This window comes from Lemur catta, chromosome 2, assembly GCF_020740605.2.
Source record: "Lemur catta isolate mLemCat1 chromosome 2, mLemCat1.pri, whole genome shotgun sequence".
In the NCBI taxonomy this organism is placed as follows: domain Eukaryota; kingdom Metazoa; phylum Chordata; class Mammalia; order Primates; family Lemuridae; genus Lemur; species Lemur catta.
Window position 1 is genome coordinate 46,191,789 of NC_059129.1, and position 23,294 is coordinate 46,215,082.

General features: G+C 49.6%; 1 protein-coding gene across 1 annotated transcript in view; it reads left to right on the plus strand.

Annotated features, from left to right (window-relative positions):
* The first annotated feature begins 3,801 nt into the window (after positions 1-3,801).
* RAB44 (RAB44, member RAS oncogene family) overlaps positions 3,802-23,294 on the plus strand; it is a 30,236-nt gene continuing 10,743 nt past the window's right edge. The window contains exons 1-8 of the mRNA XM_045543618.1: positions 3,802-3,901; positions 8,689-8,907; positions 16,597-16,708; positions 18,077-18,251; positions 19,463-19,609; positions 20,249-20,339; positions 20,747-20,842; positions 22,857-23,044. Coding sequence (XP_045399574.1) covers positions 8,701-8,907; positions 16,597-16,708; positions 18,077-18,251; positions 19,463-19,609; positions 20,249-20,339; positions 20,747-20,842; positions 22,857-23,044 — 1,016 coding nt within the window. The 5' untranslated portion in view covers positions 3,802-3,901; positions 8,689-8,700. The remainder of the gene's footprint in view (positions 3,902-8,688; positions 8,908-16,596; positions 16,709-18,076; positions 18,252-19,462; positions 19,610-20,248; positions 20,340-20,746; positions 20,843-22,856; positions 23,045-23,294) is intronic.

Below are 23,294 nucleotides of genomic sequence, written 5' to 3' on the forward strand. Positions count from 1 at the left end.
GCGGCACTCAGGTGCCACCAGAGAGGGCGTGGCCACCCTGCCTTCTCCCTGCCCCTTTTAATTCCATGGCCAGGAACTGGGCCGGTGAGGGTGGGGGCAAATGAACTGAGGATGCCTCGAGATCCTGAGGTTGGGTCTTAAAAATCCAAACTCACTCTGTTTTCAGGGAACCAGAGGGAGCCCCTTCCTGGAAAGAAGGTCCTGGATTTGTTGGATTTGCCCAAATCCAGCAGTGAACTCTGTTGGCAATATTTCAGCATCTATCCAGAATCCAGTCACCTCTTATCTTCCCTTCCACTGCTGCCCTCTGGGTCAAAGCCATCATCTCCTGTCTGGATTGTTGTAACTAGCAGACTGCTCACGGGTCTCCCTGCTTCTGCCTTTGCCCAGGACAGTCTACTCTCCAGAATGATGGCTGCCAGCAGGATCCTTTTAAAACCTAAGTTGGGGCTGGGCACAGTGGCTCATGCCTGTAATCCTAGCACTCTGGGAGGCCGAGGCAGGAGGATTGCTTGAGCTCAGGAGTTTGAGTTTGCAGTGAGCTACGATGACCCCATTGCACTCTACCCAGGGCGAGTGAGACTCTACCTCAGGAAAAAAAAAAAAAAAAAAGAAACTGCTCCTTCCTCCTCGCTCCCCCACTTCATATTTAAAAAAAAAATAATAAAACCCTTACATAGCCTACTGTTTCCTCTGACCTCATCTCCTCCACTCTTCCCCCTCCCACGTGCTCCAGCCACATGGGTCTCCTCATTGTTCCTCATGTGCACAGAGCATGCTCCTGCCTCAGGGCCTTTGCATGCACTATTCCCTTTCCCTGAACATTCTTCTCCCAGATCTTATTTCTCACGTTTTATTCCAATTTTACCTCCGCAGACAGGCCTTCCCCTGAACACCCATCTCAAGCACAGCGCCCACCCCCCACTCTGCCCCGCAGTCTGCTTTATTTTTCTTCGCAGCACTGAGCACTATCAGACATTATATTACATCTTTTCCACTTTTATACCCTCAGTGCCTAGCAGTGTCCAGCACACAGTGGTGCTCAATAAATATTTGTTGAATAAATGAATGAATGCCTTATTTATTTCAAGTGAGCTCTAGAAACTCTCTGAGTATCACTTTCATCAGCTGTAAAAAGGGGTAAAAGGGATGGTTGATTGTGAGAATATTCATTTGTTTAGCAATTAAATTTACTAATTTTTAAAACTTTTTATTTTGACATAATTTCAGACATACAGAAAAGTTGTAAAAATAGCATCCTCTTTACCAACATTCCCTAAATGTTAACATTTTACTGTTTTCTTCATCATTCACTCTGTATAAGTACAAATTATTCTTGAGTTTACTTTTGACTAGGTGACGTGCACAGATGATACAAAATATAAACTATGTGGAAAGTAAACAGTGAAACATAAATCTCCCTCCTCCTCCATCCCTACAACACTTCTCTGCAGCCCAGCTGTGACTAGTTTCTTGTATATCCTGTCAGAAACATTCTATGCGTGTGTAAACACATACGAACATGCGTGTGTATCTGTTGCATACATTTCGTACACACAGACATGCTTTTCTCCATGCAAAGCGCACTGAACTGTTCTACACCTTTTCCATTCAACGCCGTACCTTGACGGTCATTCCGCATCCGTCTGCCGGGATCTTTCACATTTTCCTCACAGCTGCGTAGTGTGCCATCGTACTGGTATATTGGAGCCGATTTAACCAGTTCACTGTTTTATTTTTCTCACTGTGTTTCCCAGACTGGTCACCAACTCTGGGGCTCAAGTAGTCTTCCCGCATCAGGCTCCTGAGTGGCTGGGACATGCCATTGTGCCTGGCTTCAGTTCCCTGTTGATGGCAATTTAGGTGGTCTCCAATCCTTGCTACTGTAGACAACATTGTAATGAATGTCCTTCTATATTGTCCTATTGTATATCATCTGTGGGACAAATGACCGGAAGCGAAATTGCCCAGTAAAAAGATTTTTGCACTTTATATGTTCATATGTTATGGTCTGAGATGCGAGAAATGACCACCTAAAGACCGAATTGAGCCAAATTAGAAGTCTTTATTAGCTGGCCAGCGACTACTCCCTGCGCTGCGGCCAAAGGCGGTGGAACAGAGAGCAGCCGTGAACTTTTGAAGCAGAAAGCTTTTATTGTGAGTGAAAAATCACTGGGGCAGAGCAAGCATGATTACAGGGGCAAAAAGCAGCATTACATCACTCTCATGTCCTGGTGTAACAGGATCTGGGCAGTTTAGGGCTTGGTCATGCAGAATGTGGGTGTTGCTTTCCCACACTTGGGGCACTGTCTTTAGCAAGCAGTTTTACAGAAGCGAGATAGCAGGTTGATGATTTTTCGGCACAAAACTCACATTATGACATTATAGAAATAGCTTTGACAATGTTGAAATTTCAGCTTTTTACATTATATGGCCAAAAGATATAACAGTCAGTAGTCTTGAAGCTTTTGGCCCTTAACATCATAGACAGTACAAATTTCTTTTCATAAAAAAAGTGCCAGCGTATGTTCCTAAAAACAATTTGTGAAAGTGTTTTTCCACATCCTTTACAACACAACGTATCAATTTTGTTTCAGTTTTACCAATTGGATAGCTGAAAATGATATCTCACTGTAGTTTTTAAAAATTTCTCTTATTATGAGTAAAGATTTTTTCATGTTTAAAAGCCATTGGTATTTCTTTCCCTATGAACTGTCTATTAATATACAGTACCAATTTCTCTAACGCATTATTGGTCTCTCATTAATCTGTAGGAGCTCTTTATAGAGAGAGGAAATTAGCTTATTTTCTGTGATATGTGAAAATTTTTTCACAGTTTGCCTTTTAACTTGTCAATGGTGACTTTTTTTGACATTCAATTGTTTTATTTATTTAAAAAAAATTTCTATATAGTTGAACATCTCAATCTTTTCTTTTATGGCTTCTAATGCTTTGTTATGTACCTGGAAAGGCCTTGCCCAATCCAAGATTATTTAAAAATTATCCTCTGATTTCTTACAGCATTGGTACAAACACCCACAAAAGAATATAATGAATCTTGTGTCATCTATGCCCCGTCCATTCTCCCCACCCCTCAGTTATTTTGAAGCAAATTCCAAACAATACAGAATTTTGTGATTTTTAAAATGCTTATACCTTTGATCCATCTGGAATGATTTTAGAGTTAGAACTCTTTGTTTTTTGCAAATACTTAGCTCATTCTCCCAACACAGTTTATTGAATAAAACTGTCAAATCATTTTCTCCAATGATTTGACATGGCGCCTTTATCATACACTAAGTTCCCATGCATATCTGAGTCTCTTCCTGTCTATTCTGTATTCTGTTCCACTGATTCACCCGCCTATATTCATGTTCCAGTACCACACTGTTCTGATGGTTGTAGCTCTACAATATATTTTGGTATCAGGTTAGACTCTTCCCTAAAAGGTAATTTAGATATAAGCCTCCCCTAAGGTTCAAAGAGCATTGCTTCTGCCCAGTGTTAGCCAGAGCCATGCTTATCAACCTGCTAGCTGGGACCAGAGACTCAGGCCCAAGTTCTGGCTGTGCCAATAAGGGCTGGGTGACCTTGAGCAGTCTACCTCACCCTTCGGAAGCTCTGCTTAGAAGGGCCCCCTGCCAGCCCCAGCATCTTCCAGTTCCAAGATATCAGGGCAAAGGTACCAGGCAAGATTGTGAAAGGACAGCCAGTGGCTGCTTCCACAGGAAGTCCCCTAGATGAGCACAGGAGATTGGCTCGCTGGGGAACGGAAAGGGTGATTAAGCAAGAGACAAGACTGTTAACAGTCCCAAAGCTCGCAGGCTCCGCAGGGCAGCGGTCACCTCATTACCAGGTCCAGGAGTGTGGGGCTGCGTGTTCGACTGGGAGCCTTTGAGAGGTGGGACTCACCCAGAGTTGCAACACTTCTTTTACTTTGGAGGATGAGGGTGGAGGGAGCTGTGGTCCCTGCCTAGCTCCTGTGACACGGCTGCAAGGGACAAGCCCTCTTTCCCATGCACTCGGAGCCCTGTGCATGGTTTAGAGCAGGGCAAGGAAGGGCACTTGGGCCGGAGACTGGGGATTACTACCCTTCAAAGGCCACGTGACCTTGGGCAAGTCCCCTGGCTTCCCAGAGCCTCAGTTTCTCTATCAGTGAGGGGAGGAGGGAGGATAAGTAGACTAGAACAAGGCACTAGGTGGTCTCTCAGGCCCACCAACTTCGGCAATTTTTGTTCAGCTACTGTGGCTATTAGTGACGGCAGCGGCAGGCAGGGCAGGCCCCGCTCCCAGCCCCTCCAGCGAGAGAGGGAAGGAGACGGGGAGGCCCTGCAGGTGCCCCCGCCCATCCTTCCTCCTGGGCTCCCGCCTGTTCTGCTGACCCGGTCCCCGTGGGGCGCGGTCCCTGCAGACGCCTGGGGAGGGACGCCCTCCCGGCTTCAGACTGCGTGTGATTTCTTAGGCGAGGAATGTGGGGACAGGTAGCAGCGCCGAGGGGCTGGGTGGGTGTTCCCAGCCGCGAGGGGTCTCCGACTGTTAAGGGCGTGAGGTACGACGACACACGGAGGGGAATGTGGCGGGGAGAGGGGCACTGGGTGCCCTGCTGGCTGGCTCTGAGGGCGTCGCTCCGAGTGGCCACAGAGGGCCCTGCGCGGTGACCGAGGCCGGCGGGGAGGGAGTCCCAGTGCTCGTTCGCACGTGCGCATTCGCACTTTGAAGGATGTCCCTGCTGTCTCGGAGTGGCCAAGAAGGGGGCACAGACGGTCTTTAGGGTGTGCTGCAACACCATGACGGCTGCTGTGACTGATCAGAACGTGAGCGGTGGAGTGTACCATTCTGACTGATGGTGACGAGTGACCGACTTTGCGGCAGTGCTGGCTGTAGGGCACCTGTTGACAGATAAGGAGACCACTGAGTGTCCCTCCTGGGAGAGAAGCGTTGACTGGCCGAGAGGGCAGATGCTGAGGCCCCTGGCAGGGTGGGGGCAGGGCGGGTGTCTGGAAGGTGCTGGAAAGGGGCTGCAGAGGTGCAGCTTGGCTGGGAACCCCCTGAAAGCCTGTCAAGAGCGCCCCGCGTCCCAGGATGTGGCTGCAGGAAACGTATTGCAGGACTCTCTAACTTCTGTCCCTCTGGCAGCCTGGCAGACTCGGCTCCGGCCTCCCACAGTGGGCTCTTTCCCCGGCGCTTCAGTTCTGGAGGCTTCTGCACTGGGAATCTTATCTTGCTGCCTTGCGCATGTTATCTGCGTCCGGAAGTACACGAGAAACTGCTCTGAGTTTCCAAGTCCCGTGACTGGGTCTCACCACGTGAGCAAGGCCTGCCCACGTCCGCCCTGCTCCAAAGCTCTTGTCCCTCCCCACAGGGCGTTTGTGATCCCCAGAGGGGCCTTCTGCCCACTGAGGAGCTGCCTCCCCAGGAAGTGGTCTTGGGCACGTCCATCCCCAGCCAACCAGGAGAGTAAGATCTGGTGCCGGCTCTACTACTGCATCATGGCTTGGGCAGGTCACTCTGCCTCTTGGAGCCTCCCTCAGTTTCCTCATCTGTAAAATGGGGATAAATTGTATCTGTACGGAACCCAGCTTTTATGTGGCTTAAATAGAATTTCACCCTCATCAATGTCATCACCACTGTTGTCACTGCTGCCTTTACCCAGTGGTCACTGTATGCCAAGCACAGTTGTAAGTGCTTTACATGGATCATACATTCAACAAATACTTGCTGAGCACTGGCTATAGGCCAAGCACTGCTCCAAGCATTTGGGGTAGAGCGGTGAATAAAAGAGGAAACTCCCTACTCACAGGAGGCTTATGTTTTAGTAACAACAGATGGAAAATTTATAAGATAAATGAGGAAAAGACTTGATTCTGGGAAATGCTAGGAAAAAGTAAAGTCAGAAATGGAGGTGGGCCATGCTGGGGAATGGGAAGTGGTGTGACTTCCCATTGACTTTATCTTGTCTAATCTTCATAGCAACCCTGTGCGGTAGATATTATCCCATATTTCCAGTGAGGAAACAGGCACAGAGACATCAAGTGACTTTCCCAAGGTTGCACAGCTCATGAGTAGCAGAGGTGGGAGAGGCAGAGGTCTGTCTGACTTCAGAGCACTGGGAAGTCACTTACCCTCTTGGGCCTCCTTTCCCACATCTCTAGGTTGGGAGAGTGGGACTTACCTCCTTTCGGTGCTGAGGCTCAGTGAGTCTTTCTTTGATTGTAACACACAAGCCTGGAGCTGCCAGGCCAAGCCCCATTAGCCGCTGAAGCATCACAGGGTCATGGAGGAAGGGGGCTCCCCTCTTAGGGGGACGGTGAATGGAGATGGACGGTGGCTTTCTCGGTGTGGACAGATGTGGCCCAAGGAGCGGTGCCTACCTGGCCATTGTTTCTATGGGGCAATGTGGGGCTGAGTTGGCGGTGGAAGACACTGGGTGCAGGACGGTTAGATTAGCATGGGGACTTCCCTATTCAAATCCCTAAAATCTCATTCTTGGCTTCTTTCCTCCCTGTTTTTTATCTGGAAGACTTTCAAATCTTCAGAAGAGTTGAGCAAACAGTAAAATGAATTGCACTGATGGCTAACATTTCCCCCATCCACACGCTCTTTCTCTACACACATGCACTGATTCCCGTGGTGTAAACACCCTGCCAGCCACTGAGTGAGGAAGAGACGTGCACAACTGGCTCTCACGAGCCCCTCGTATCTGACTCCAGCACATCACTGCAGTTTTAAATTTATGATCTTAAAACTGTATCTGAAACAGACTTTGAAGGGGGTGAGAGAGAGAGAGAGAGAGAGCAACTGACTCCACTTCACTTTGAAGTCGGGGCCTCCCCAGGGTGAGGAATTGCTTCATTCAAGTCCTGTGCAGCTTGTGGGAGGAAAGTTGCCCAAGGGGAGGCCAGGCCAGGGAAGCCAGCCCTCTTGGAATGAGCCTGCCGCCTGAAGCATAGCCCTCTGGCCGCCCCCCTCGGCCTGTCTGTGGCCTTTGGCCCCAGCAGAGAAAGCCCGAGGGGCGTGTCCTCCCTCTGACAGGCACAGCCTTGCTCTGTTCCTTCACACATGCCTTTCCCTGCTTGCAAATCCTACCTGCCTCCTTTACAACTTGCACAAGTCCCACCACCACCTGCGGGCAGCTGAGCTGACCCTCTGGAAGGCAGGTCCTTCCCTCGTACAGTTTTATGTGCCCCAGACTTCCTCCCCCAAGGGCAGGCCCGGGCTCCACCCCTTCCAGACCCAGCCTCCCTTTTCCTTGCCCTGGGGGCCTCACCCAACCTTCAGCGACAGATGAAGGGCCCCAATTAAGGAATCTGACAACCCTTACTTGAGCACCTACTGTGTGCGAAGGGGCTGGGGAGCAGCGTGGACCACGGCACACAGAGGCATCCCCCGGTGGAGCCCGAGACGTCTTGGGGCCTTAGCCCGCCTTGTGCTGCGGTAACAGAGCACCGCGGAGCGGGCAATGGATACAGGACAGAAGTTTATTTCCTCACAGTTCTGGAGGCCGGGGAGTCCCAGATAGAGGGGCTATCATCTGGCAGGGGCCTTCTTGCTGCGTCATCCCGCGAAGAAAGGCGGAAGGGCGAGAGGGAGCACCACAGAGCAAGAGGGGGCTGAACTGATCCTTTTGTGAGGAACCCTCGTATGCCCGCAGTAGCAGTAATCCACTCACGAGGGGGGGCCCCACGACACAAAGGCCTCCCATTCAGCCCGCCTCCCAACCCTGCCTCACTGGGGACAAAGTTTCTAACACATGACCTTTGGGAGACACATTTAAACCACAGCAGGGTCACAGACAAGGGGGCACTGGACCCAGCTTGAGTGCAGGGGTGACAGCAGGGAAGGCAGGTGCTAGGGTGACGAAGGAAAAGGTGTTAGCTGGGCCAGGGGTGCCAGAGCTGGGGAGTTTGGGGCCAAGGGAGCAAAGGTGGGGGGTCGGGCATTCCAGGGTCTCCAGTGGTTCGAGTGGGTTGGTCAGCTGCAAGGGCACAGAGGTGGGGAGGATGAAGCAGGAGGCACATCGGGCAGGACCCTTAGTGCTGCCTGAGGGAGGAACTGATTCCCTGCGGTGGGAGGGAGCAGAGAGACGGTGCTGGGGACAGAAGAGGCTGGAGGAGAGGCAGGCTCGGAGAGGGAGGAGGTGCTGGTGGAGGGATCCCCTCCCAGCAGGCCAGGACGGTCCTTCTGACACAGCCAAGATGTGGGCCAATGAGCCAAAGCAGCAGCGGAGACGGCTCAGGAAGCTGCTTCTGGCCCTTGGGACAGCACAGTCCTGGAGAAGTCTGTGTCACTACCCTCCAGATCAAAAAAACAGCACATATTCTGCATGGGGGCTATTTTGTGTAATGGTCAGAGACTTCTTTTTCTTTTTTCTCCTGCTACCTTGTATAAGACAATGAGACTTTTGATCGCTGGGCAGAGACCTGCAGGAGATTAGGGCATGTGGGCAGCTGTGGGGAAGGGTGTCCAGGCAGGGGACCTTAGGATGGGCAAAGGCCCCGAGTGGGACGTGCTAGAGGCCATCGTGGGTGGGAGATGAGGTCAGAGACCTGGCGGGATCGTCAGGCAGGGCTTCGTCCGCCATGGGGGATTTCTCCCAGGGGCGATGGGGAGCCGTGGGAGGGGTTTGAGCTATTAGAGGGTTCGACTGTTCAGCAGCTCAGTGCCCCCTCTCTTATTCTCTGTCCCCAGGGCCAACACACCATGGAGAGTGGACAGCAAGTGTCTCGAAAAGGCCGGAGGCTGGGCTCCAGCCGGCGGCGGCAGATAAGAGAGGCAGCTGATGGCCAAGATGCCCCTGTGGCCCCCGAGCCAGAGTCCTGGTCCTCTCAGGCAGCTGCAGAACTGCAGGGCTTCTTCCAGGACTGTGGTGCCAAGGAGAGGGGCTTTGTCACCCGTGAGGACATGGCGGTGAGCCTAAGAGCCCCATCTGACGCCCTAAATTCCTTTTCTGCAGGCTCCTGAGACTTCCCACCCCAGGAAGGCAGTGCTTGCCTATTGTTTTCCCTTTCTCTCATCTAAAATTTGCTCTCAGAAGAGGCTAGGAATTTATTTATACTAATGTGAAAATGACTGATAAGGCTTTGCCTGTTACCTTCTTGCAGAAACATTTGCATTTTAACAAAGGAAGGGACTTTAAACCAAAGAAATAATATGCAAATGATATAGAATTATAGAATCATTGAGCAGAGAAGTTTATCTTGGGGAGCAATCAGAGCCCTAGAATCAAACCCTGTTGATGATTGCAAACTTCAATGAAACGGAACATCAGCCATGGTTGTGTGTTCCAAAAAGGAGTCTTAGGCTGTGTCCTAGACCAATTTTTCTTTGGTTTCTCCCCATCACTGCAAAGGGGCCCATGTAGGTTGCTGGAGCCCCCTGGGCCTGCTGTCTCCCCCAGATGCTGCTCTATGCTCTAGACTTTGTCCTTTCCTCATCCATCCGACCCTATAGTCCATCCCTCAGGGCCACAACAAGGTGTGAATAGGTGATGTTAAAACATAATTTTCAAAAATTTTAAAAAATGAGTCCAGGCACAGTGGCTCACGCCTATAATCCCAGAACTTTGGGAGGCTGAGGCGGCAGGATCGCTTGAGGCCAGGAGTTTGAGACCAGCTTGGGCAGCAACATAGTGAGATCCTGTGTCTCCAAAAAAATAGAAAAATTAGCCATCCATGGTGGCATGTGCCTGTAGTCCCAGCTACTCAGGAGGCTGAGGCAGGAGCATTTCTTCAGCCCTGGAATTTGAGGCTGCAGAGAGCTATGATGATGCCACTGGTGACAGAGAGAGACTCGGTCTCAAGAAAAAAAGAAAAAGAAAATAAAGACTTCTCAGTAAATCTTAATATAAAATCGATACTTATCAAAGGTCTCATTTAATGAATTACTATTAATAATGAATGAGGGAACCAGTAAGATATTATGACTGATTCAAAGAGCATTTGAGAAACTAGGATATTTATAGGCAATTTGACAGAAAAGTGTTAGGATAAGATTGCTGAATTCAATTTAAAAAATGGCTAATGTCCAACAGTCCATAAATCTTTGGGGCTATCTGTTCTGGTCTACTAGACAAAAATTATTTTCATGTCTCCTGGATAAAAATCTACAAGTTAACAAGTAACTTCAGTAAGTCTGGGGCTTTTAATTAAAGGTAAAATAATGAGATGAAGTAAGTCCATCTCTCTAGTCTAGACAATGCTTGGGTGGTCTTTGCCTCCGTGTAATATTGAAAGAATGTACTGTCTAACTTTTTGCCTTGTTTCCAAGGTTCAGATAATTTTCCTGTGATCATAAGTAATCTTCGCAGCTTTTTCTTGATGGATAAAAGGCTGGTCTCATTAGGTTGGGCTTGGTTATTTCCATAGGTGCAGCGAGGGTGTAAATTAAACACAGGGGCCTCCTTGACTTTGCTCTACAAAGGGAGACCTTCACAGTATCGAGCCATTTTAGCTTCTGCCCAGAGGTTTTCATATGGAATCTTAGACTGGATTTTTAAAACCTCTGTAGTTTGGTCTTCTATTGAGTGACTAACTGTCCCCATTTTCCCAGGACTGAAGGGCACTTGGGATGTGGCACTTTGAGTCCTAAAACTGGGAGAGTCCTGGGCAAACTGGGGCAAGGTGGTCATCCTACTTCTATCCTAAGGCTAGAAAACCAAGCCCAAGACACTCTCTCCACTAGATGTCACCTGCAGTGCCTGTAAATTTGAGTGGCTTCCTCTGTTCTTCAGGTCCCCAATTTTTCTAAAGCCCCTCTTCTGCCAGGAGGCAGCCTTCCTTTCCACAGGGTTCCAGGCCAGCGTCCTGGCAGGACCTTGCAGGCACTGGCTCCGTGGGTGTTCCTTACAGAGGGCTTGTCACACCCGATTAAATGAGAATCATTCCATAAAACAGCACTCCGGGTAAGGCCTTGGTTGCACAATTGATTTATCGAGTTATAGCCTGGAAAAATGGAGGATAGATTCTATTGAATCTATAAAAATAACTATTAATATATTGCCATGGAAAGTAAGGAGATTCAGTAAAAGTATTGTTTTCTCCTCATAATATTTGGAAATAATTTTTTTTTTTAAAAAGTGGGAGAAAGGTGATAAAGTTAACCCCAGACAGTATGACTCTGCTATATGGTATCTCCCTCCAACCAATATGGTGCCTTATTTTATCTCAACAAAATTCACCATCATTTAGGTTAACACTTCCTTTCTCTTTTAAGATAAAAGACAACAACTTGAAAAAAAAACTGTTGGTTTCTGAATCATGAAGAGGGGAGTCAGTGAGATTCAGATTCCATTTAAAATGTTTAATTTCAGTTTACAAAAGTATAATCTGCTAAACTGAGGATTAGAAACAGTTTAAGAAGACAGAGGAAGAACTTCCTCACAGATCTGTTAAAGTAGCACAATAAAAAGTAATAGCCACCATATTCCAACAAATAACCACGACTAGATTTCCTTCATCTGTTCCTTTAGTGCCATGTAATTAGAAGAGAAATAGTAACCTCTTTTAACTCTTGCTAAGAGCTCTAAAACCAATTTATTATTTTAGTTGAGATGAAGCCAAATTCTAGTTTTTGCTTTAATGGAACATGTGGCAGTAAAGGTTTTATGAGTTTTTATTTATTTTTTATTTTTTATTGTTAAACCCATTAAAACTGAGACAAATTTGGCAAAATGTTAATATATTTCATAGTTTATTTTCAGACTCAGGTATTATTAATATAAATCAAGGCAAATAAAATTTCCTTCCAGTAAACCCTCTGTAACATTCTGTATCCATTTAAGTTTTGTCTTTCATCCTTTTTCATGTTCTAGGATGACCAAATACTGTCAGACAAAACCACTCCCCATTTTCCTTGCAGACACAGTTGTGTTCTCTGTCACTATAGCTCCAAGTAAGGTCTCAAACATCTGTAGTGATTATAACTGTAGCCAAGGTAATTAAGTGTTTTCACAGAAAGAACTGAGGGAAAATAATTGAGAACTGTCTTATGCAAGCATTTTAGCAGACTATCAATAGCAAAGCTCCCAAATACAGACAGTACCACTTTCTACAGCCGCACATATCCCTAACACAACTTTTTAGAAAAAAATAGTGGTCAAATATGCATAACATAAAATTTATCATTTTAGTTATTTTTAAGTGTACAGTTTAGTGGCATTAAGTACATTCACGATGTTGTACAACCATCTCCCCCATCCATCTCCAGAACTTTTTCCATCTTCCCAAACTGAAACTCCATGGCCATTAAACAACTCCCATTCCTCCTTCTCCCCTTCTCTTGGTAACCCCTGTTCTATTTTCTGTCGCTATAGATTTGACCACTCTAGATACCTCATTATAGGTGGAATCATACAGTATTTGTCTTTTTGTGACTGGCTTATTTCTTCAACAGAATGTCCTCAAGTTGCATCCATGCTGTGGCATGCGTCAGAATTTCCCTCTTTTGTAAGACTAAATAATAGCCCATCATACGTATGCATCCCATTTTTTCGTCCGTCCCTCCATCAAGGAACACTCGGGCTGCTTTCATCTCTGGGCTGTTGTGGGCAAGGCTGCTGAGAATGTGGGTGTGCGAACATCTGAGTCCCTGCTTTCCCGGCACAACTTTTTAAAGTGGAAAAAATGAATTCACTTATTAATGTGTGAATAAGCAGTGAAAAGACATAAACTTAAAATTTTGCTTAGAATCAATGTTTCAGTATTGAATTTTTCTTAAAAATTATCCAGGTAGCCAAAAATTATTTATGAATTAACTCAGGTTTTAAAATTATCTAAGGATCTTGGAAATTGTGTTTAAGGTGACACACTATAAAATATAATTACTGTTGATAGAAAATTTATTTGTTGGAATAATGAGTCAATTTAATAGAACACAAACTGACATTTTTATAATCTTGAACATACGTAAGGATAATGTTAGCTTATTTGATCAGGAAGCCAAAATGAGAAGTACAGAAAATTCAGATTAATTTCCTCACAAAAAACAAATGCAAATCTTATAAAAAATAAAATGTAAGCTTATACTTAACATAAAACACATAAAACATAGATAGCTATTAGGTCATTAAATATGAAATGTCGGATTTTGAATCAAAAGTGTAGTTTATTATATCTCAAACAAGAAGCAGTACAATTAATCAAAGTATGCACCTAAATTGTTGACACAGTTTTGCCATCTTAATGGTAGTTTGTTCATGCCAACAACGAAGAAGCTTGGAGAGCGAGTGGTGATGAAATCACGGGGGGTGAAAGGCTTTTTCTACAGCTTGTTGAGAATTGAATATTTTTCCTTGCATGAAGTGGTCCAAAGCCTGGAAGAAGTGGTAGTCAGTTGGGGCAGGGTCTGGCCAATACGGTGGGTGACAGAGAGTTTCCAGCCTCTATAGTTTGAGCAGCATTGTTTGTGTGACATGCAATCAAGTGCTGTCTTGCAAGAGGATTGGCCTGTCTCTTTTGACCAATCTTGGCTGCTTAATTACAACCATGCTCATCATTTTGTCCAATTGGTTGCAGCAGACAGACATCTGCTGTCATTGATTGACCAGGTTTCATGAAGCTGTAGTGGATAATACCAGCGCTGGACCACCAAACACACACCAATAGCTTTTTTTTTTGATGAATATTCAGTTTTGAACTGTGTTTCAGCACTTCATCTTTGTCCAGCAATTGTGCCAAATGCTTGTGATTGTCAAAAAGAATCCATTTTTCATCACACGTAACAATACAGTGTAGAAATGGTTTGCCTTTATGTCGTGACAGCAAAGAAAGGCAAGCTTCGAGATGATTTCTCTGCTGACACACTCATTTAATTCATGAGGAACCCATCTATCCAGCTTCTGTACCTTGCCGGTCTATTTCAAATGGTCCAGTGTTATTGGAATAGTAATGTCAAGCCTTGCTGCTAATCCACATGTAGGATGAGACAGATTTGCTTCCACTACAGCTTTCAGCTCATCATTATCCACCTTGGTCTCAGGTCAACCACGTGGCTCATTTTCAAGATTAAAATCACCAGAACGGAACTTCTCAAACCATCAAAGTACTGTGTGTTCATTAGCCACATCCTTCCCAAACACTTCATTGATATTTTGAGCTGTCTTCACTGCATTGAATATGAGTTCCTAGGAAACTCATATTCAAAAATAACATGAATTTTTGATTTATCTGTGGTTTCACAAAAATTGCTGTAAAAAAATTTGAAAGATAATCACAAGCCAAAATGTGCATTTAAAAGACTGAGGATGTACCTTCACAACAAACATAAAACAAGAAGTGTCAAAATGAAATGTCAGAGATATCAACTGTCAAACAGTATTAATAATTAAGGAAATCAGACATTTCATACTTAATAAACTAATATTTATGTTTTGTAAGTAAAAATTATTAAACTAGTCTAATTTGTCTGAAGAGTCACCTTAATTATATGAACCTGGCTCTTTAAAAAATTTCTGAGCTAGCAATTTTTGTAAGAAAGATTTTTTTTTTTTAGACACGATCTTGCTCTGTCTCCCAGGCTGCAGTGGCATGATCATAGCTCACTGCAGCCTCCAACTCTAGGGCTCAAGTGATCTTCCCATCTCGGCCTCCTGAGTAGCTCGGACTACAGGCGCGTACTGCCACTCCCGGCTAATTTTTTAAATTTTTTGTAGAGATGGGGTCTCACCATGTTACCCAGGCTGGTCTCGAACTCCTGGACTCAAGCAATCCTCCCACCTCCTCAGCCTCCAAAAGTGCTGGGATTACAGGCATGAGCCACCACTTCCAGCCAGAAAGATTTTTTTTTTTTAAGTCTAGCACATTTAAAGCACTAGAATTTCAGTTTCTTTATTTTTTGTTATTTTGAGCAACATGAGATTTATATAAGCACTAATTTGTCTCTATAAACCAATCAACACAGTAATCTTTTAAGAGACATATTAGCCTGAGTTATTAATACTTTCCAGCTGTACCAAAATATTTCACACTCACAATAAGAGTTAAAGTCCTTTCTATTACAGACATACAGACACACAGAGACTGTCTGGCTTTATTTCTACTATTTTAGCCCCAGGTCAAAATTAAACACAGAAGCACAAAAACTCACCAGTCTAGATCTCAGAGCGCTATCCTCCCTCCCAGTGGGTATGAAATTCTTAACCAATTTGAGGTCACAGATGGAAAAACAAACCAGTAAGCAACAACAATAACAACAAGGGTAGCAAACCAGATTTTCTCTTATCTCTCAGACAACAGGCACTAGGTCTCTATGATACATCCCACAGAGATCACCAAGCCGACCACAAAGTCAAATTCCCTATCGTTGCTGCCACCGGTGAGGAATAACTCATCAGTCATGTACAACCCAAAATAAAAGCAAAAAATCAGCTACAAGGAAAAAAACCTAGAGAAACAGAGAATTAACCAACTCAAAGTTGTATCACACTTGGGATTCCCTCTAGAGCCAAGAAACGTGCCTGGGCTCAAGGAGCCCATGACGTGCACTTGTGCGGCAATGCAGGCTCTGCCGGGGGAGTCTGTGGCGGTCTGCAAGGACCCTCCACAACTGTTAAAGGGTAATTTTCAAAAACGTTAAGTAATGACCTATAGGCAAATATAAAGTGAACACATATGGAAGATTTTATTTAACTTATTAACTGATGAGGGATGTTATGAATGGGCCAAAGAGCATGTAAAAAGATCAATGAGTTGGATTTTCAAAATTTTTCTTTTTTTTTTTTTTTGAGACATGGTCTGACTTTATTGCCCAGGCTAGAGTGCAGTGGCTTCATCATAGCTCACTGCAGCCTCCAACTCCTGGGCTCCAGCCATCCTCCTGCCTCAGCCTCCCAAGTAGCTGGGACTACAGGTGCACACCACCACGCCTGCCTAATTTTTCTATTTCTTGAAGAGATGGGGTCTCACTGTGTTGTCCAGGCTGGTCTTGAAGTCCTGGGCTCAAGCGATCCTCCTGCCTTGGCCTCCCAAAGTACTAGAATTACAGACATGAGCCACTAAACCAGGCCAGATTGCTGAGTTAGATGTTTAAAAGCTGGTTAATGTCCAACAAGCTAATAATCTTTGGAGTTATCTGTTCTATCAGACAAAAATTATTTACATCTCTCCTGGACAAAATCTAGTTTAACGTGTGACTTTATTTAGTCTGGAATCAGTCCCATGAGATGAGCCGAGTACATTCCTATAGTCTAGAAGATGCCTGGGTGGCCTTGGCCCCGGTATAATGCTGGAAGGATGTGCTGTCCACCTTTTAGACTTATTTTCAAGCTTCAGATAATTTTTAGACACTGATGAGCACATTGTGGGAAGGACTGGCTGCTGTCCTTTATCAAGGTCCTAAAGGGAAGGGACCCAGGACAGATAAGTTTCTATTTTAGATGGAGAAAGGGAAAAGGTTTGGAGCCAGTTCAGGGCTCTGCTGAGAGGGTTGCCTTGGATGGGGTTGGGGAGCCTCAGGGTAGGCCCTGGGTCCAGTTACTGGGGGACTCTGAAACTGGGGAGAAGGGAGGTGGGGGTGGCTGAAGACAAACATCTCTCCTTTTTAGAGGGTGGCCCGGAGCCTTCCCCAGTGGGAACATCCACCCATCTCACCCCTTCCTTCCAGGTGGCCAAGTTCAGCTTCCTGGGCAGCGAGGAGGAGCCGGAGATGATCTTCAACTGGGTGGATGTGGAGCAGAAGGGGCGTCTCTCCCTTGAAGAATTCAGCTCTGGACTCAGTATGTCTGTCCTGGGAGTGCCTCTGGGGACCTCCTGTATGGGCCAGGCTGGGTTGTCAGGAAAGGCGACCTCTTTCCCAGCCAGGGGACCTTCACTACATCCACAAAAGCAGTTCAGGGCACTTCCCTGAGAATCGGCCTCCTCCAGAGAGGCCTCCAGGCTTGTTTTCTGACTCTTCCCTTGTCTTCTCCCAACAAAAGTCTTCTCTTAAGCAAGAGGTTGAACACCTCCCCCTGAACGCAGGCTGACAGGACTCAGAGAGCCCGCGGCTGCAGGGTCCATACTCCGCGGGTCCTTACAAGGAAGGAAGAACTGGCCCAGGGAATGGAAGGTGTGGTGTCCTTGCAGAGCTCCTGCAAGACACAGCTCAGCTTTCAGCGTCCACAAAGCCATCCAGGGTCTCGGGTCAGTTGAGTCTCCAGAAGTTTGGAGGATGGCAGAGGGGGAGGCCAGGGATCTGCATTTACAGGTTGGCGCCACCCCGGGAGGTGGCTGCTCCAGTTCTGGTGATTGAGAAGCTGAGGGAGGGCAGGAGGAATTAGGGCCTGGAATGGCAGGTGGGGTGCAGAGGGAACATTGCTGTCTACGCGGCCCCAGAGGACCAGTTCGCGTCTGACTCCAATCATGCCCACCACTCCTGGGGCTTCGCTGTGCCTGTGGAGCAAACTCTAACCCCCTTCCTGGGGCCTGCACTGCCCAGGCCTGCCAACCCCGTGGGCTCCCTCAGGGCCACTCAAACCTTCCGTCTTGCCGACTTGGCTCCCACGTCAGGGCCTTTGCCTGTGCCGTTCTCTCTGCCTGGTCTGCACTCTCTGGAAATCCACATGGCATGTTCCTTGTTAGTCACATCTCGGTTCCAGTGTCCCCTCCTTGGGACACTCCTGGCCATCCTATCTAGAGTGGATCCTCCCATTCTCTCAATGGAAATTACCCTTTATTCCTTTAGTTCACTTAGCAAATTTGCTTAAAAGAAAGGAAGAGAAAGAGAAAGAAAGAAAGATCCTTTCCAACCCTCACTAGAACTTCTGTTCCACAAGGACAGGGATTTTGGCTAATTTTGTCACCAGCACATAATAGATGCTCAATAAGTATCCTTTGAGTACATGAAGACTCTGTTGAGCACCATGCAGCTGCTGTGTGACTTCCGGCAAGTCCTTGGGCATCTCTGGGCCTCAGATGCCACTGTGTCAAATGGGCGCCGTGTCTACCTTGAGTAGACTCCTGAGGTTGATGGCGAGCAATGTATGACGGTGGCCCTGCATAACTGTGATTGGCACAGGTCTAACTGCTTCCCCAAGGGCTGGAGCAGGGCTGATGGGAGGTCAAGGCCTGGGCCCACCTGCACTGTGTTCCCGTCTGTCCCACAGGAAACATCTTTGACTCCAGCTCGAGCACCCAGAGGCTCCGCAGAAGGAAGCCATTGCCCTCTAAGCGGGTGTCTGCTGCCACCAGCTTCCCAGCGCTGGAGGAGGCTGGCGCCGAGGAGAAGGAGGCATTCCTTGCCTTCGTGGAGCAGCAGGGGGCCAGCCCCCAACTTCCCGAGTAAGGCCACTGCGGTGTGTTGCGGGGAGAGGCTCTCCTGGACAGGGTGCCAAGCGGGCAGGCCACCAGATAGAGCCAGGTACAGATCCCGGCTTCACCACTGGCTGGCTGCGTGACTGCCAGCGAGTGGCCTGACCTCTGTTTCCATGGCTGCAGAATGAGCATAAACGCTGTTGTGGGATTAAACCCCTGTGCAGAGGACGCCTGCTTGCCCAGAGCCCTTCCAGCCCCCGCCCTCCCTCCCTTGTCCTGCCCCGTAGTGTGGCTCCCCAGAAGGATTGCCCAGTTGGGCTAGCAGCCTCCTAAGGGGACTCAAATTCTTAAAACCACTAGGGTCCCTGAAGGTGCTGTTCTTAACTCAAAAAGAGGCTCCCACAGTGGGGTGATTTCAGGCATGGCAGTGCCCTGGGATGAATAGGTTTGGAGACAGGAGGGTTCCGTCTCAGGCTCTGGGCTTATGGGGTTCACTCATGCTCAGAGAAGGGGAGCCCTGCCTGAAAAATGCCCCCTCCATGTCCCCCAGCCCCACTGGGGTCTGCTAGAGCCAGCAATGGGGTCAGCCTGCCCCTCCGCCCAGGTTTGCTCGCCACCCCCCACCGGAAGTGCTCTGTGAGGACAAGATGCCTCACGTTTGGCTCTCGGAGGGTGGGGCCAGGTGTCGTAAGGCAGGCAGGGCGGGACTTGGGGTGCGGTCTGGTGGGGCAGGCAGGCGGGGAGCCATTTACCCACTTGGCAGCTTGGCCTGGGCTGGCCCTCTGGCGTCTGTCTTCATGACTTCATTACAAGCATGTGAAAGCAGCGTTTGCCGAGGGCGTGTCTCTCATTCCCCAGTGACCTTGCCAGGTAGGTATCCGCCTCCCCAGCTCACAAATGAGCCCAGAGGGGGCATGGGACTTGCTCAAGGTCACACGGCTTCAGAGTGGGGGAAGAGAGAAGGCAGATGGAGGCCCTGCACCCTCTCCCCACCGTTCATCCCTCAATCGTAGACGGATAAAATGGTGTGGGGGATCAAGCAGGGAGAGGGCACATCTGGGAACAGTTCCTGGAGGAGGTGGCATTTGAGTTGCACCTTGTGCAACTCAGTCAGTGGATTTTGTGGCCCAGGTGCCAAAGTCTCTTGGAGTGCTGCCGCTGAAACTGAGCAGTGGGGCTCCCCCTGCTTCTTGCTCCCGCCTCACATCTCATCTCAGGCCCCCCCTCACCCCCGCCAGGCAGACGGAGATCTGGCAGCTGTGGGGGACGCTGCGGCAGGAGGAGCCCCAGCTGGCAGGCAACCTGGCGGGCTTCCTGGCCAAGATGACCGGCCGCCTGCAGGAGGCACAGGCCGACAAGGAGGCTCTGGAGCAGACCCTGCGGAAGTGAGTGGGGCCTTGTCCCCAGTGCTTGGCCCATAGTAGGTGCTCCTCACATTTCGGTTGGATCTGAATTGAATTTCCCCAGCTCCAGAAGGAGCCGGGGGTCTACGGCAGGGCCTGGGGGACGGATGGGGCAGCTCTGAGCTGGAGAAAGAGGTGGCTCAGGGGACCTACTGGGGTGGAGAGAGTTGGTCCTTTAGCAGGAGTCAAATGGCAGGTGTGTCTTGGTGCAGGGCCACTGTGGTGCCACTCACGTAGACTGCTAGACTGCAATGCACATGGCAACCCTGGTGTGGGCAAGGACGCAGCCCTACGAGGGGGTCTGAGTTATGGGGGCGGGGGGATGGTGGCAGAGGAAGTGGGGACAGAGTGATGAGGCGATGGAGACCATGTGACAGGGCCAAGGTAACTGGTAATGGTTACAGGAGTCAGCACGGTGGGATAAGGGGACCAGTGTCAAAGTCATGTGGGTCATGGGGTTGTTACTGGGATGGCTGTTTTCAGGGGGACAGGGGTCAGTGACCGCAGGCAGGGTGAGGTGAGCTGTAGGATGGACTCCAAACCCAAGCCCTGATCACCGCTGCCAGCAGCAGAGTCCCAGAGGTGCTAATCGGCTGCCTGGCCCCGCCTTCCCGCTTCCAGGCGTGACTCTGACCACCACCACGAGGTCCAGCAGCTCTACGAGGAGATGGAGCAGCAGATCCGCCGGGAGAAGCAGCAGCTGCAGGCCGAGGTGGGCTCCCCCGGCAGCCTGGCTCTCCCCCCAGCCCCTGCCCGGGACGGCTCTGCCAGCTACATAGTGCGGTTTGTGACTGGCCAGTGTGGAACGGCAGGGGGCTGCTGGGGTGGACCCTCTCCCTTCCCCGAGCAGCTCCTGTTGCCCAGGGAGACGGGTGGGCAGCATCCAGCCTGCGCCCCCTTCCCATCTCTGCTGAGTCTTGCTATCTCCCAGAGCTGGTCCTTCCACTCTCTGGGGCTCAGTGTCCTTGTTGCCACAATCGAGGCCCAGGCTGGGGTGGCCATCCAGAGAACCCTCCTTGCTGGGACTTCCCGGCCCCTGCACCCCGGGCCTGGGTGGAGGTGGAGTGTGGGGAGAGCTGGCCAGACTGCAGGGCAGGGCTGAGCCCGTCTACTCCACAGAGCGACTCCCGGGGCCTGGCCCTCAACTCCCAGATGCAGGAGGTGCTGGAGGCCAAGGAGCGCGAGGTGCAGCGGCTGGCAGAGGGCCAGATGGAGGTGAGTGTTGGGGCCTCCCGGGAGCCCCCTTCTGAGGCTGCCAGACTCTGCCGTCCACCTCCCAGCGCAGCACCAGGCTCTCTGGTCGCAGCTGGATAGGTCAGCCTGAAGCCCCCACCCAGCCCTCAGGGTTCCCTGGGCCGTCTGGGAGAGAGGTGTCCTGGGCCCTTTTCTGAGACGAGGCCAGGTAATGCGGCGCGAGCACTAGGCTGTGAGTCAGAAGGTCAGGTGTAAATCCCTGATGCTCGGTTCAAGAGCCATGTGAACCTGAGGAAATAACTTGGCTTGTCCCGGCCTCAGTTTCTCCATCTGTAAAATGGGGATGGCCACATCCTCTGCATCTTCCAGGTGGGTTGTGTCAAATGAGGTAGTAAATGGGAAAGCGCTTCAGGATGGGCAAACACGCGGTCCCAATGTAGAGAGGCTTGGTGGCGGGGAATCTGGTGTTCAGGTCTCATCTCCATTGTCAGCTGAGCGACCTTGCACAGGTTTTTAACATTGTTGAGACTTGGTTTCCTCATGAGAGAAATGGAGATCAGAACTCTCTATTAGAAGGCTGCTGTGACAATTAGAGGGCCTAAGACAGTGCCGGCACGTACAGTAGGTGCTTTATACACACAGTTGCTCTTGTCTCTGAGTCTGACCCGGCTTCCCGCGCAGGGTCGGGTTACCTGCTGCCCCGAAGCGGCCGCTCTCGGCCGGTCTCGTAGCCTGTAGTTACCTCTGGTTGGAACTGTGGCTGTCTTTGGGTCTGAGACCGCCCGGCTGTCTCTTCCTGCCTCAACTTGCAGACACTTTACTAAAACCACCCTCCGTTGTAACCAGGGCAACCAGCACCCCTTCAGTCCTGGACTAGGTCCCCAGCGCCTTCCCCACTGCCACCAGGTCTCCCCCTCCTCACCAGAGCTGATTTCCCAGGGGCCTCTGCAGCAGCCGTGCCTTGGAAATTGAGGCAGGGCCCCTTCTGCCAAGAGAGGAGACTGGGCTTTCCACATGGGGCCATGTGGTCCTGTCCCTGTGGACGTGAAGCTCCTCCCCCCAGACCATTCATTTTTTCCCCCCCACAACTGCTTAGCAAGCCCCTACTCAGATCCAGGCACCGCTCTAGATTCTGAGGAAAATGATAGACACACCCCTGCCCACACAGTTACCACCAGTCTGGGAGATGGGTGATGAAACGCATAAGTAAAATACATAACATGAAAAAATAAATAATTGTATATATGTACACACACACATATATCATATGAGATAGTGACAAGTGCTAGGGAGAATAAAGTAAAACAGGGAGGGGAGAGGAAGGGTTGGGGGTCTTGGATGGTAGCTGACATGGGTTGATCAGGGAGTCCAGGAAGGCCTGGCTGAGATGACACTGGAATAAAGACCGGAAGAGGTGGGAGGTGAGCCGTGACATGTCAGGGGCAAGGGCATTCCGGGCTGAGGCACAGCAAGTGCAAAGGCCCTGGGGTGGGCGTGTGCTGTGAGCGTTGGAGGAATGACAAGCAGACCCGTGGCGGGAACAGGCTGAGGGAGGGACAGCAGTGGGAAAGGAGGTCACAGCCACAGTGGGAGGCGCAGGGGCTGCAGGGGAGGCTGTGCAGGGCCCTGGGGCCATCGTGAGAACTTTGCCTTCCACTCCGCTTGTCACGCAGCTCTCCTGCTCTGAGTCATAGGATTCACTGTTGGATCGGGAGCTCCCTGCAGACCAGAAGGGGCTCAGGGACCAGCAGGCAGTGCAGGGCTTTGCGCAGAGAAGGGTGTGATCTGATGTAGGTTTCCGGCCCTGTGGTGCTGGCAGTTTATGTTTCTCGCACAATCTCTCTCTCCTTCCTGCCCCAACATTTCAGATGTCTCTCCTGGGTGGGAGGTAGTGGAGCCAGTTAGGCTGATGAGGGCGACCACCCCCTCCTAATCCTGGTTTGAGCTGGGTCCCCGGGAGCCAGGGGGAGCGGGTATCTGTGTCCCACGGTGGCCGTGGGAGGCTTCTCCCCTCCTCACCCCCCACACCCTGCAGCTGGAGGCCCAGCTGCGCCGCCTCAGCAGCACACACCAGGAGGCCAGCTCGGAGAACCGGCAGCTTCGGGAGGCCGAGCGCGACCTAGCCGGGCAGCTAGAGGAGGTGCGGGGACAGCTGCAGGTGACCAGGAAGCACCTAAATGCTGCCAGGGGCCGAGTGTCCTGGCAGATGGAAGAAGAGACGAGGCAAGTGGCTGCCATCCCTGGACTGGCATGGATACGGGGGCTGGCTGGGAGAGGGGCATGGGGCTCTTTGTTCCCCAGGGCTCTGGTTAGCACGCAGTGCCCACACCTGCTCTCTCCTTAAACCTCACGGCAACTCTGCCAAGCTGGGATTATCATGCCCATTTCTCAGATAAGGAAGCTGAGGCACAGAAAAGGGAAAGACCTGTGTCCAGTACCACAGGGCTGGAGTTAGAACATGCACATGTGTGTG